Here is a 15,689-nt window from a genome sequence, read left to right as displayed (position 1 = left end):
TTATCATGGAACTGACTCTAAGGTCGTCCTTGTGTCTGTCACAGTCTCGTGAATGTGACATATCAGGAAGGCCCTGAAGGTTTTTTTTTCTTTTTCAACCTTGACACAAATTTTTGCTTTGACTGGAAATAATTATCATCTGGTGGTCAAAGGTTGAAGAATCTCATCCAAGAAGCCATATAGTAGGCTGATTAGGATTAAATGTTACGTTGAAAAATGACAGGATAACGTAATAGATAGATAGAAAAATCGACAGATAAATACTACAAACCAAAGCCTCCGACATAAAAATACAAATTAATCGAATCAAACGCTCTCTCAGTTATTTTTAACAAATTCTGAATCCCCTCACCTTTATGAAGATGAGATGTATATTTATTGTAAACTGCATTTTGACTGGTTTCTTAGGGCAAATAAACTCCAAATCAAATCTATTGAAAGTGTTTAATATCATTATGAGAATTAACTGCTGAGACAGAGACGAGCTAACACAGGCTGACATAACTGTCGCAATTTTAGATCCAATTAAATATGGTCATCAAAAAATAAATGTTATCAGATTATTTATAGGTAATGTGGAACAGACTCTCCAACGTGATTACTTGATTACTTAGAGTTATTAATCACGTTTCACCAGTTGAAAAAAAAAAAAATATATATATATATGTATATATATATATACATATATATAAAAGACTGCCTTTTAAATGTTGCATCTTCTCATGTGCGGTTTAAAATGTAAACTGATGTAAAACAAAACTGTAACAGCGCTGAACAGTTTACACGAAGACTGCGGCCCTCTAAGGATAAGTGGTACTAGATAATGGGTGGATGAATGTGTCGCTTCCATCTAGAATATTTAACACAAAAAACACACACACACACACACACACACAAAAAAAACATGTTCTACTAAAAATGTAAATTCACAGTAATTTTATTGAGTCATAAAAATGGTTTTAGCCTGTAAAAGTTATACATCTAAAAGTGTTCTCTATCAATAACCAAAGACCAGACATTCACTCCATCACGCTGTAGTTCGGTATCATGCAGCAGAAAAAGGAGATGACAAGCAAGATGTTCCTTTTGGAATGAAACCCCTCTACCGGGAGGCCCTGCTCGTTTCATCTGAGAGGGGCAACCGTCTCCTTTAGGCACTTTTAATTTCACACTAATTCAGTGCATTAGAGATAAGGCAAACCCAACTAAATTAAAATCATGTCAATAATCAAAGGATAAAAAAAAAAGTGTGTTCCAGAGCTTCAAGGCTCCAAAGCTCAGTAGGACAGATGGAAAGAACAAATACTGAATCCATAAACACTGTAACATTAATATGAATATAAAAACAGCAAAGCTTAATTCAGTTCAGTTGTCATCATTTCAGCTAAATATAAATTACACGTTTTCCAGCCACAATAACATTAGTACACTTTTTCAGAAATGTGTTTTATTAAAAAAAAAAAGAGGAAAACATCCTGAGATGAGAACTCTCTACTGTATGGGGAAAAAATGCAGTGTGGTACTTATACGCTGGATGGATTTTATTTAGGCTAGCTTTCATGATATATGCACCTTGTAACATCTCCTGTGGTTCATCTGCAACAAACGTAACCACAATGTCATGGCAGACTAACTGAACATTAGAGATGTCCATAACAGAAGAAAATGCTTCCTTAGAAAGCAGACATGATCAAATGTAAATTCTGAGCCACTGTGTATCAACAGTAATCACGTTTTTTTTGTTTTTTGTTTTTTGTTTTTTTTTTAAATGCTACTCTTCCAACGGAAAATGAGATGTTAACCAACTCTCCATAAAATAAGGCCCTCGTGGTGTATGCTGAAGGCACGATTCAAGGGAGAAAGCTCCAGCAGCAAGTAGGCGGCTAACAGGTGATCTGATCCTAAAGTCCACATCTGTGCCTGTTGCACCCCCCCCTTGCCTGGTGAGGTATTATTGCAGAGAGAGCTGTGATGGAGCCAGAGTGTCGATACCGAGGAGCGGCCGTTGACCCCTGCGAGACTCTGATTCCGACCCTCAAGGCTCTAGCAATGAGAATCCTTCTCTTCGACAGGGAAGTAGCCTTCCCTGGTGGAAGGCGCTTTCTGGCGGAGGCTGTCGCCGTCGGCTGCAAAGATGGCCATCAGCCTCTCCTGCTCCTGCTTTGTCTTCGGTAAGTCCGTGGAGGGAGTGGTCAAAAAGGCAAGGCGCTGCGAAGGGATGATCCATTAGGAAAGTGTGACAACGTGTCATGACAGTCATATAAAAGTCATACAAAAGAAATAATATATAGGAAGATACGTTGGAATCTGTCCAATTAAGACTAAGATTATTCAAGTGTGTAATATCTTCTACCACACAACACTGACATATTAAAATTTTATGAAGAAAACAAGGATAATAATTCGACAGACAAGTCTTGTTCTTGGTTTGTTTGATAGAGACATAGTCAGTGACGGTTTTTAGGTAAGACTTACTTCTCTCAGTGTTCCTGGGGTGGTGTACAGTTTAACTGCCACCCAGAGGGGAATACAAAGCATGGAGGAAAGAGCCAGGATCCAACCAATCCCATGACCCCACCATGGGTAAACGTATTCATTGTTGTACTTCAGAGGCGAGTACTTGATCAAGGAGAAGGCGAATGTTGCCTGTGACACAAACAGAACAAAGAGCACATTTAATGTTTCTGTGTGGATGAATGCTGCATTATGTGACATACCCTAGCTGACGTTTTACATATTACAAATCCTTTAACTGAATATCTGAGAGATACAGTTAAACTTAATATCTATTGCATTTATCAAAACGAGGAAGGTTTCATTTGTCACTGTGTGCACATGTATTTTTATAGTTTGCCAGCAGAGGGCGCTCGTCTTTCAGGACAGGCGTGTAAAAGCATGCATATTGAAGAGGAACTTAAACCCCACAAAGCATGTGGCAGGGGTGAAGAAAAGCCAGCAGTATTTGATGAGAGGGCCGGGGCGATAGCCAATCATATCCTCTATGTTGTCATAGAAACGATCAGCACCTGCGGTCGGAGAGATGATGGAAACACAATGGAGACCTACATCAGTACTTGACATTCATCTCAGCAGAGACCGAAAGAAAAACATCACTTTTAATTATGCCAGGTACTTCAGTTAGATTAGATTAGTGCAATATCTTGCTCAACTAACTGATATATTGCTAATTGGTTTAAAATATAGAAGAAAAAAAAATAATAGCATTCAATCTAAAATAGCCTCAAACAGTCTCCCAATCAGTGGCTTTTATTTTTATGGACTTCATGTGCATATGACTAAAGCCCTGTTACACACTCACCATAAACCCAAGCGATGCAAACGGTCTCGAATATAGCCACGAAAAGCAGACACATTCCACTGGCTGCATAGTAGTCAAAGAGCTGGAAGATGTACATGCCACCCTGTGGGCACAGAAAGACGTAAGCTCACAACCAGGTAAAACGAAAACAAATCAAAGAGAACCTGCAGTCTGTCGCATATCAAGGAAAGCGAAGAAGCTCTGCAGTTCTCAGGCCACCTCACACGTTGATGAGCTTTTTTCCACAGTTGGGTGTGTGTCAATATGATTCGTTGAAGAAGCGAGTTTAGGAAATCCATTTGTGTGGACAGAGGGATACGAGTATGATATAGTACGCGGGATCAGATGATGTCAGCAGACTGCTTCCCTTCAACCTGGATTAAAGCTTAAAATTGAAGCACAAAAGGCCCTCAAGCCACCACTATAGCACCACATGTATTAGTAGGTTTCTTCTCTTTAATGGAAGGAACTGGTTTCATGATGAAAAAGAGTTTTTTATACGGCTGTTTGGAAATATGATGCAATGCTAAATCTGTGCAAGCACCTCTGTCAGCATGATGAGCCCCATGAGGAAGGACACCACAGCCACCGCCAGGATGAAAAGCTCCCTGCGGTTCTTACGGCGGAAGACGGAGGGATACATGTCCACCATGGCTGTCACCAGGCTCTCCACACACACGAACTAACCAGGAAAAAAAAAATGAATATGAGATATTTGTCTTTATATTAGCACATTTTGAAGTCATTCTCTCATAGTCATAATATATATGTGTATGTAATACAGCTGCTAGTAGGGATTACTACTAAATGACTGCTACTGGAATCATCTATTTGTCCACGTGCTCATGTGAGTGGTTGTAAAGATGGGTTGTCACCTGACTGTCCAGTCCCAGAAAGACAATCATGATGAAGAAGCAGCAGGCCCATAGAGGAGAGAAAGGCATCATGGACACAGCGCGAGGATAGGCAATGAAAGCCAAACCAGGACCTGACACACAGATTTGGAATATTTCAAATATTTTTGATAACATAATGAGACATAAAAGTTGACATTCTGCTATGAAAGTTCAACATTTTGGTTGCATGCTAATTGAAGAATAAAAAATATGCAAATTGGTTTCACTCTGAATGGTATAATAATCAGTAATTATTATTATTAGAGTTGGGGCAAAATAAGAATTTAAATTCATTTTTTTCTCTAAAACCTTCAATTGAAGGTTTTAGAGAAACCTTCTAAAACCTTCAATTGAAGGTTTTAGAAAAACATTTAAATCAATTAAACTATTATTTAGTCCTTTTGCTGCCCTTTTCCCCTTAAAACTACGATTACTACTACAGAGGCAGAATAATTTACATATTAAACACGGGAAAAATGTGTGGTTGTACACCCTAAAAAAAAATGTTGTTACCACTGAGAGTTCACAGATTGCCACTCAGATCATCAGACAATGCTAAATTGTTATTACTATGGTGAGCAACACTGCAAAGGTGCTCTCCGGGTCTGGCACATAAAACAGAGACGGTGCACGCGCTATTTATTTACCTCTGATTATAATTCTATAACTTATATATGGCAGCAGACACGGACACATCCTGTGCACAGTATATTCTTTACAGAGATAATGCTGGAATGTGAAAAGAAGAGGAAAAAATACAAACCGGATTCTGCCACTTCTGAGATGGGCACATTTTGCTCATAGGACATGAAGCCCAGGATGGAGAAGATGGCGAAGCCTGCAATAAAACTGGTACCGCTGTTCAGGAAACAGAGAGACAGGCAATCCCTGGAAACAACAGACACGGCAGTTGAAACGAGTACACAGTATTATCTGGGCATTTACCACAAACAGTAACAACATGCTGGCTACTATGCTGGTTTGAGACACTTCGGGTAAAAATGAAAAACATAAATATTTTTTGTTCATTCAGGAATAGAGAAGAGCTGAACTGAATTACCGGTAGCAGTTGTTGTTATATTTGTTGTAGCTTCCCAGGGCGGTGAGGCAGCCCAAACAGATGGCGTAGGAGAAGAAGATCTGAGTTCCAGCATCCATCCATACCTTAGGATGGACCAGAGACAAGAGTATTTTTAATGTACCGCACAACCGCAAAATCCAGTTGATTAATACTGATGTGAAAATATGTTTTGGAAGATTCATTTCCCTCTGTTGTGTTAAAATAGACACAAGATACAAGATATGACTGTGTCCTGGGGTTCTTATTGAAATAGGAGCTTAGGAAGTGGCATCTTACCGGTGTGTGTATCGCCACTCAACAATACAGGTTGTATCACTTGACTATAGGTTATGTCACCGAGTAGCTCTTCATCAAAGCACAGAAAGGTTTGTTGTGAAGCCGCTGATGTGCATTGTGAGCTTGATTTTCACACAGCCTCCCATGTGCCCTTCATGGTGAAAAACACTAGCGAACTCCAGTAAATCAAATCCCAAGACTCCTTACCCCAAAACTCAGCTTCTCACCCCTACCGCACTGACACCACCCGGCCAGAAAAGCCTATTATCCGACTCCGTCTCTAAGGCGGCAAAGTGCGGCACTCTTTGAACACTCGGTCGCTCTTCAAAATTCAAATTAGGTTTCTCTTTCTTCTTGCAATTCTGGTGGAGTGCTCCGAGAGCACTGGGGCATGTTTCAGATAGTTGGCAGCCGAGACTGGAGATCTTATTGACTGGGGGTTCAGCCAGCAGCACAAGCTCTGGACACAGCACGACACAAAAGTAGGTATTCCCAAGGCATCAAGTCCACCAGCATAGCTTGACTTGGCCTGCACACACGGGGCTTGTATTCATTCCCCCGAGAGGGAATGAAGTGGGGCCTCTTTTGGATTTTCATGCTGGGTGCAATCTAGCAGAGGGGGAAGTATTCATTGTAAAAGTTGCATCCACTAATCCCAATTCGCACTCTTCCACTTGTTATACCTGTTGTTGTTAGTGGGAAAGTGGAAAAATGTGACGGGGTCTTTGCTTGTTTTGTTTTTCTGATGGTCTGGGGAAGAATAATGAAGTTGTGAACCATTTTTGGTTTCTACTCTATCCCGAGAAAATTACTTATTCAAATGTTTAGTGCTCCACCAAAACTAGAGTGCTCACATTTGAGCACTTGGGCCTTAGGCGTGGAAACTTTAACCACACCTTTTCGCAAACCGGTAGCTCTACTTCACGAGCGAGCGGTGTGAGAAAAACATAGTAGATCAAATGCAAGTCAGTGAAAGGAGTTCTGTACAAACAAAGTACAAACATCATGCCGCTTTACTTCCTCCTTATGCCCTGGTTAATTACAAACTTGTACACCTACCGCTCCCAGATGCCCGAGTCCCGTACAGCCTGTAAAGGTTTTGCTGAGCTGGCAGAGGATTTTAATTCATTTCCTTGTAAACTAAAAACAACAAATGTCAAAAATGATAGGAAGCCAGGAAGAACAGGTTGGTTTGACATGGCATGAGACACTTTCAGAGCTCCTTTAAAAATACTTGTCTGTGTGGGTGAGTACGACCCCATCATTATGAGTGTGTATTTTATCTGTAGGACTAGCTGTCCCGAGGCTGTGCTATACCAGATTGTACCCGTTTTGTTGGTATCGAGGCATCAGAACATTTTCCAAGGGTGTTTCCAAGTTGTACCTGCATGTCTGAGAGTTTGTGCTCCCGAGTATGTAAATTTGAAAGCAAGTCCTTTTTTTTTTTAACCTACTTGAGGGTCCGACAGTCGATCCAAGTCAGGGTAAAGGTAGAAGTGGATTCCTCTAGAGGCTCCCGGCAGGGTTACTCCTCTAACCAGTAGGATCAGTAGCATGATATATGGGAAAGTGGCTGTGAAGTAAACAACCTGCAAGGAAAAAAAATACAAAAACATAGTCTTTAGCTGCATATGTTTTGGGGCAATTTCTCCCTTTCAGAAATTTGATTTATTCTCCAATAATAACATTTGCCAAAACTTCAACCTTATTAGTGTGTTAAATCTTGGTATCTTTGGTAGTATTTTGTACCACGGATTTATAGTAGATTCAGTAGGTTTTTGGTTCTGTAGCTGGCAATTTTTGATCATAGAGGGGTGAAGTCCCAGTGCTTCTGATGGACCACAATGCACTTTTTTCCCTAAAACAATGGTCAGCAGTCAGTGGTGAGAGACAATTTTTTTTTTTTTTTTTGACCCTGCAACTTTCTCACAACTGACTATGACACAGGTTCATAGACAGACCTTTTGTGATGTACTGTAAGGTCCCATTGTGTCCTATGGTAGTGCTCGGACTTTGCCTCTCTATTCACATGATACTGATGTGAATTATGTCATTTAATTTTTTATTTTTTTCTAAAATAAATAAATAAATAAATAATAAAAAAGATTGCTGAAATGCTGAATACTCCAAATGAAATGCAGATACAGGTCCTGCTCTAACGGTGAATATTAGTCTGTTGTCATTAAAGGGAAAGTTTCACCTTGCCAGTGGATTTGACTCCCTTCCAGATGCAGAAGTAGCAGATGACCCACGCAACGGCCAGGCAGATCATTAGATCCCAGTTCAGTGAGCCAATGTGGTCGATCCCTGAGGAGAGTCTCAGCACTCTGCGCCTGGGGGAATTATCAGACACGTTTTATCTCCACTCAAAAACAACTATAGTCCTTAGGGATAGGCCACATCCATCCCCTAAAATTCTCCGTGGGTAAAAACTGACATGCCACATGGTAAAATTAAAAAAAAAAAACAAGTAGCAGAAATTCTAGTGCAACAATAACATTTTTTTAAAACAGAAAAAAACATCAGTTAGAACTGAAATGCCTTGCTAAGATATTGTGTGAATTTGTCGACATGCGAGGCCGTTTGAGGACATGGTCGTACAAACAGGCACTTACTCCCAGAACTCAATGACAGGAGATGTGGCGTTCACATGGTGATTGATGGAGCTATTCCCTCTCTGAAATGCCATGCAGGAATCTTGAATGAAGGATAGACAAAAGCACATTCAATCCTGTGAAGAAATCCAAGCTTTCTCTGAGGTTTCCAAGATACACAAAGGAAAGACAAACAATGGCACCGCTGAGGCAGAGGAGTGGAGTGGTGCAGGAACATTCGCTTCCTTAAAAATAAAACTCAGCTAGAAAGGGGGAGACATTACACTGTCGGGTTTCTGACCTTAAACTTTTAAATAATATTTATCAACAGCACTGGAAGTCTACAGCCTTAAAGCTGCAGTTGTTACTGTTAGCACATCGGCTACATGCTAGTGGTGCAATGTTGATTACAACTAACTGATGAGAGATTTCACTAAAAGTTAGATTATGGTGTCACTAAATGAAAAGTGTACTCTCTCAAGAGTGATACCTGGCTACACAAGTAATTGAATTTATCAATTTCCTTTTAGGACCTTTAGATTTGCTCGGAAGTGTTTGACTAGTGGAAGAACAAGGCTTTTGAGGACATGTCTTGCGTCCCACCTGTGTTCCAAGTGTTGTTGCAGGACGCCCAGGGCAGATCCCAGGTGAAGGAGTTGAACAGAAAGAAGATGGCCCACGCTAACACGACGATGTAGTAGATGTTCAGCAGAGCAACGATCACCTGGGTGGCGTAACCCACTCCTGAAAAGAAAATATCAGGTTTACAGGGCTGAGCAGCATAAATATACAAATAATCCAGTGAAAACTAAGAGGTACAGTGTGCGTTTCAGGCATCATTACAGACATTTTTGTCCATTTGGGCAAATTTTTCCTCTTCACTTGGCTGTCATTTTGGCTGCGTTAGTGCATGTGGCGATTTTCTTTGTAACAAAGTCACTCTCCACACAAAGTTTGTAATTCAGTGAAAATTAAGAGTTAATTGTGAGCTAATCTACACACACCCAGGTCACAGTCTGTGCCAGGACTCATAGAACTGCTGTGTTTTCTCACCACAGTAAGAGAGGGGGCCCATGTTTTTATTTTCTTGAAAAAGAGTCCATATATGACTGTGAATACACACAGAGAGACACACCCATATACACAAGCCTCCTTAAAATAGCCTGCTAAGCTTAATACAAAAGCTAATGAAATAATAAACATTTCATGCCCTTTATAGGCCCTATAATAGGGAAATGACTGAATATTGGAGAGTGAATAATTGTATTGTGTCATGGCTGAGAGATTAAAACATGTTGTTGTAATGGAAGTCAATGGGACCACTAAAGTTACAAGAGGGTAGTAAACTTTAAATCTGATGTTACACAAAAACTAATAATGCAATCAAATCAGTATTTTAGACAATGTTAGTCATACCCAAGACTGATTTGAAAAAATGCCCCAGCCACCAAACACTAGTTTTATGTAAAATAAAAAATAACATAAAACAGTGACTTTAAGTAATCAAACTGGCATTTAAAAATTCTCAAAATTATAGATTTTTTATAAAAAAAAAATTTGTTTTATAAAGTGCTGAAGTGAATTAAGAGATTTATGTAGAAAAAAAAAGCAGAGCAAATGACTCAAGAGAGTAGTAATTAAACTGACGCCTGAGGGTTAACTAACTAGCCACCAACGATTACACTTCTACGCTTGTATAATTGTTTTTGCAGGTACATGAGTCACACTGATTCATTTATTAGTTGCAGTCCAACAGAAGCCTGAGAACACAACCGTCTAAACAGTGGAAGCAATTACTGTACTATCGCTGAAATGATTCCAAGAAATGCTTTTGATTTTAGGTTAAACTCTTTTATCGACAAATGATTGCAACCGTGATTCAGCTCCTCCCCTGGCTGCCATAGGAGAAACGCTACGTTAGCCTTTCACTTCTGTCTGACATTCCTTGGACTGACACGCCCCCGCGCACAAAGACACCCAAAATTAAATGTGTAACACACATATTTCCATAGATCAGAATGTGACATAACATGTCTGAACAATAGATTATGTAGTTTTCTGGACTTGTTTACAAGTTTTTACTACTTGCTACTACTTGCTACTACTTGCTTTCATGTAATGCACAACCAGTATTTTTCCTCTTAAAAACATGTGCGTGTGATTTTGTTTTAAAACTTTTTTACATTCAAAACTTAATGAGAATGGACAATAACCCTCACAGACAAAGCATAGGAATTATGTCATTAGTCTGATCAACGGTTTTGACATCATTAAATATCAGTTTTTATCTGGAAAATGTTTAGCTTGCCTTCAAACAATGGACAGATTTTCCTCCAGCAGGTGATGCCCCCCTCAGTGGTGTACTGACCCAGAGCCGTCTCCAGGAAGAAGACCGGGATCCCACAAGCAAACAGGAAGATGAGGTATGGTATAAAAAAGGCCCCTGTGTTAAGTGCAGATAGAAAAAATCACAAAGATGCCTTCAAGAAACAATGAAGGATAGTAGCATATTCTTAAAGTAACAAGTTAGTTTATTTCTGACAGCAACAACTACCAGTATTCAAACAATGGATTTGACGTTTGCTGTTTAAATCTATTGTCTTTTTTTCCCTCTCACATGCTGAATTTTGTTGCTGCACTGTTTCTCTACGGACAAATGCAATCTGTGGAATTTCCAGAAGGCTTCTTGCCTTGGGGGGGGTTTGGGGGGGGGGGGGCAGTCTAAGTGTGCAGCCAGTCCTACTTCTAAAGGGAAGGAAAAGTTGTAAAAGAGACTCTAAATCAACTGACCACAAATATCTAAAGCTTTTTTAAGTGAATGTCTGTTTCTGGTAAATTTCCTGCCATCAGACCGTGACGTTGCACACACGACTGAGTTAATACTTAACAAGGCAGTAAAATAACATGCCAGAGACGGTAATTCTCAGAACTCACCTCCTCCATTCTTATAACAAAGGTAGGGGAAACGCCAAACATTCCCGAGGCCAATTATCTCTCCAGCCACGGACAGAACGAATTCCAGCTTGTTGCCCCACTGACCCCTCTCCGTCATCTTCTCCTCCGTGCTGGGCACGATGTCCAGGGGCCTGCTGTGTCCATTAGAATGTTCTACCTTGTTTTCCATATCTCCTGTGTGCCCTAAGAGTTGCAATGGAAAGAGTATTATATAAAAAAAAATGATGATGAAGAAATTGGGCAAAGGCTGTACACCGAGTAAAGCCAGTGGAAGCATAGCACAATTCCGCTAAGAGTAATAAATAAGTTATTGTCCTGCTGTCTTCTTGCTGTCTTTTTGGAAGAGTTTCTCCATAAGCTTGATTTAAAATGTAGTATTGGTTAAATGCAGGAAACTTTAATTTTTGTTTTGTTTTGTGCCCTTTTTTGTTGCTGTCGTGTTTTCTTGCATAGTTTTAATTATATCCTTCTGTTTCTGTTCAATGGTGGAGAATATGTACATTAGTAATGTCTAAATGTTAATGTACTAAAGACCATAAGTAGATAAAGTGCAATTTCAGGACCTCGGCTAGTTCTCAAAGAGAGTTCCCACTGTGGATGTGATGTGCTAAATATGTATTTTTGTGCTCAAATGAGCTACAATAACTGTCACCCCTTTTTCCATGCTGCATGAGGTCGGTAATGGTTTGAGGTTACGTGACCACATTAGAAGCTGATCAAGCCTTCAGCCAGACCCTGTTTCGGGGCCAATGTTCCTGAAAGAATTTCTCTCTGTGGAGGAAACAGGCAGCTCACTGACTGTGCTCATTGCTGTCAGGTTGCATTAACAGACTTCTCACCAGCTCTGCTGTCACCCCCTTTTTCCTCTCTCGGGAACACACTGTGGTCGCTGCTGTAGTCCAAATTCAAATGACTTGATGATCAGTCCGAAGGAACCATGCTCACACTAATTCAGTTTCAAGAATACATTAAGTATTTCTTTCCTCCTTCTGTTTTCTTGCACCAACTGAAACAAGTCACGAGCTGAGTGACCTGGTTCCACAGGACCAAGGTTGCCTCGCGTTTTCTAAGTTTGCTCTTGAAAGCAACACGGGGAGTGGAAAACTCTTTGAGTCCAAAGTCTTGTGTGGAGCCACCTTTTGGAATGTGCTCCTCCTGGCAAAGGACAGAGGTTGAGAACAAGTGTGACTTTGTAGGTGCTGTGTACATGAGGTTGAAGGTTGGACTCCTTTTATGAGGCAAAATCTCAAGCGCTGGGGCCAAATTGTGGCCGAGGTAAAAATAGAGCTCCTTCTTTTCAGCAGATACATGGTGGGAACGAAGGTTTATTGCCACAAAAGCAGAGTAGCCCCTCTCCATTGTTCTGTCAAATGAGAAACCTCTCTGGCCTTAAAGCCAGATGACAGTTTACCTCACTTTTTCACAGTTTGTCTGTGGTGCAAGTACTATCACTTTAAAGGACACCCAGTCTAGTTGTCGTCAGTAACATAGTGTGGCTGAAATAAAGAGGTTCACAGACCTGTCACCCATCAGACGATAAGACGTGAGAAAACATGCCAAGACTGGGACTCCATTGGGCCAGCAGTGGAGCTTTATCCCAGGAGACAACACCAGCGTTCGCTCTTTTTGAGTGAGTGAGTGAGTGAGTGAGTGACAGACTGACCTAGTGAATGGCTGGCTGACTGGTTCTTATAAGGACAGTTTCATGATACAACAAACACCACTCACATGTAAATATACCGCCACTGCTGGGCAAAGTTTGTTGAACTTTGCATGAAGGATGGAAACCACAGTTAGCAAAACTCTCCTGACTGGACTCTCCATTTGGTTGCCTAGCAGCCTTAGTGGCAACAAGTGGAAATTTCTGTAACCAGCCTAGAAACACTAAAGCCCACACATTTATAACATTTAGTTACAATTTTGCACAAATCAAGCAAATAGGTGCGGAATACTGTGCATAAGTTACTGGCATAGTCACCATTAGATGCTGACAGCTCTATTTTTATGTATTTTATTTTATTTTAGGTGCTCATTCTACTGTTTTCTATGTGTGATTTTAGCCAGGAGCTACTGCCAGAGTTTCATTACGTACACAAACGATGAAAATAAGTGATTCTTGAAACTTGGTTCCAGATTTTGTGCTGAGCTAAGCTTACTTAGGCTAAGCTAACTAAGCTGCTGACTTTAGCCTCTTCCAAGCTAACGCTCAATAATTTCCCAAAATATTGAACTATTCCTTAAATGTCAATGTTAAACTCCCACTGTGATCATTTGGTAAGCGAACACTTGGTAAATATTCTAAAATCCACTCAGCTTTAACCCTTTGTTTTAGATCTCCATCGACTCATGATTGAGAAATGTTGCTCACTCTGCTCCTTGTCAATTCTGTCCACCAGCTAGTAACTTAATGTGTCTGTCTGCTGGCTGATGCTGGGCTGGTTCTCGCAATGGCTGCTGTGACTGAAAACAATGTCAAACCAGAACAGTAAGGTCCTGGGCCCGGACATGAAGGTAAACTGTGGGCTGATAATTCTTTCAGGGGTCAGCATTGCAAAGTAATCCCTTCCATGTATTCTTTTTTTTTTTTTTTTTTTTTTTTTTTGATTGTGTTGAGCTTCTCCTGTGTACATTTAGAAGTGAAAGAAAACTCAAAATTAAGTTACTTCAAATCAAATAGTGCGACTGACGCAAACTGAGATAAGACTCTGTACTTTGAAACTTGGATGAAAGTGGAGGAAAAAGAAACACACATCAAAGATTACACTGAAACCTGTTATAAAGCCTGAAGGAAGCAAATAATGACCTTCTTGTCCGGTGAGAGTGTAGCATTACGGGGATGAAGGCAATGTTCAAGACTGAACTTAGCCTATGGCAACCTAATATATAACTGCATTAGTTAAATAATGTAGGAGCACAGATGTTGTACATATACATATACCTACACTTTACTGTTGCACCGTGTGATGCTAAATAACTGACAAACGAATACAGTTAGATGGAAGGAAAACCTGTGAATCTGCAAAAGATAAACCACACTTGATAAAAAATGACAAAAACAAAAAAAAGAGAGAGTGCAAGATAAGATACACATGCTTGTTCAGTTATTTGTGGATTAGGGAAAAGTACAATGTTGGACTCTTTTTTTAGACCTGACGCACATTTTGTCGCATTTGATCTGCTTTCTGACTGGAAAGTTTATCACCACGGATTGAACTGAGTTGCATAGACAAATTTCTGAAAACAACATCTCATGACTACACTTGTGGAACTTAATACTTAATACTTCACTGCAGCTTTGTAGAGCTCTCTGTTATAAAATAAACTTGCCAGATATCATATTATCTATCAGTTTTCACTGACATCTGCTGCCACTAAATGAACTATCCATCAAAACTGAAGATGAGTGTCAGTATTTTCAGCATGCCCCATAATGACCATTCAGTTCACTTCTTATCCATCTGTGACTGAAGGAACCCGTGATGAACAAATCAACAACCAAAGCCACTCACCTTTCATCATGTTGTGTGTAGACAGTTTACAGAAGAGAGCTGGGCATCAAATCCAGGCCCACAGTCGTTTCAGGTTTCACTATATAACATGCATGGAGGGGCGGAGATCTGACAATCTGAAAAGTCTGGTGCAGCCTACAGTGAGATTTTCCCTCTGCTTTGCCTCCCTCTGGAGTCTCTCCACCCCCACCACCCCTTCATCCAGTCCCATTCAGACACCCCCACGCACAAACTCACACTAGAGGTCTGTGCTGTCTCAGCATGGTGGGCTGATTGCGTAACCTTTTGACTCACATTTTCTCCCAGGCCTTGCCCAGACACGAGCAGAGAGTAAGGGAGAGGCTTGGCGTGACTCGGGATAACCTTTAGGTTATGTATCAGATACACGCACGCAAACATACGCATTTGCGCAGTTGCAAAATCTCACTTAAAGTGTATCATTAAAAACTCTTTGTTTATTGGTGAGATTCCTTCCAATATTTCAGCGCCTTGTCTGACTGATGGTAATTAAAATGTCACTCCTGCTCCATGAAGGCCCTGCTCTAAACACACCCTTAATTCAGCCCCCGGAAAAGAGTCTTTATTCCCCCAACCAGAATCCTTCCTCACAGACCCAGAAGCCCATTCAGAATATTTTCCCACCACAGGGGTCCAGAGTGGCCTGGTTCAAGGCATTTGTTACAAGGTCACAATCCAGAGGGTCTTTATGGAGGTGGCGACTGGGGGAGTGATGTGCTTCTGCTTTTCCTGCCTGAAATCTTTCACGGTGAGGTCTTTTTTTTTCTTTTTTTTTGTATTTTCCAAACTCCCCGCCCCCACATCTGATCGCATTATAATTCAGGACACGAACATGTTAGCTTTCTAATTCCCATAGGCAGTTTCGACTTGACACAAACCTGTTTAATAATTTTTCTTTTGATGTCACAGTCCTTCATTTCACCGTAGGTACATGCTGTGGTTACATTCAATTTAATGCATTCAGTTTAATAGCAATAAACATACATACAGTGATAAAACACTTTGTATATATACATGGATATACATCCAATTTTAGCAATC

At 40.4% G+C, this 15,689-nt stretch overlaps 1 protein-coding gene across 2 annotated transcripts; it reads right to left on the bottom strand.

Annotated features, from left to right (window-relative positions):
* Positions 1-921: 921 nt before the first annotated feature.
* Positions 922-14,794, bottom strand: slc6a13 (solute carrier family 6 member 13). 2 transcript variants are annotated; one of them, XM_047597227.1, is made up of 15 exons: positions 14,631-14,794; positions 11,101-11,304; positions 10,475-10,609; positions 8,770-8,910; positions 8,188-8,269; positions 7,773-7,905; positions 7,027-7,161; positions 5,276-5,379; positions 4,979-5,103; positions 4,195-4,307; positions 3,864-4,001; positions 3,320-3,422; positions 2,926-3,026; positions 2,476-2,646; positions 922-2,208 (listed from the first exon to the last, which is right to left on the bottom strand). In XM_047597227.1, exons 1-15 carry the CDS (start codon positions 14,638-14,640, stop codon positions 2,044-2,046), a joined length of 1,860 nt encoding a protein of 619 aa, XP_047453183.1. In that variant the 5' UTR covers positions 14,641-14,794; the 3' UTR covers positions 922-2,043. The 2 variants fall into 2 exon arrangements, with proteins under 2 accessions (XP_047453183.1, XP_047453184.1); XM_047597228.1 differs by lacking the exon at positions 14,631-14,794 and adding an exon at positions 11,961-11,979.
* Between the last annotated feature and the right edge of the window lie 895 nt (positions 14,795-15,689).

The sequence above is a fragment of the Mugil cephalus genome, chromosome 10 (genome assembly GCF_022458985.1).
Source record: "Mugil cephalus isolate CIBA_MC_2020 chromosome 10, CIBA_Mcephalus_1.1, whole genome shotgun sequence".
NCBI classification, from domain to species: domain Eukaryota; kingdom Metazoa; phylum Chordata; class Actinopteri; order Mugiliformes; family Mugilidae; genus Mugil; species Mugil cephalus.
Note: the sequence above shows the minus strand (reverse complement) of the source record. Positions and strands in the feature narration are given on the sequence as shown.

Bases quoted from the DNA above. Each gene is read 5' to 3' on its own strand.
- slc6a13 (XM_047597227.1), bottom strand. The intron at 8,911-10,474 runs GCAAGCTAAACA...TTTTCTTTTCAG, and splicing joins AATCTGTCCATTGTTTGAAG to GAGTGGGTTACGCCACCCAG. The intron at 8,270-8,769 runs GTGGGACGCAAG...CCTTCATTCAAG, and splicing joins CAACAACACTTGGAACACAG to ATTCCTGCATGGCATTTCAG.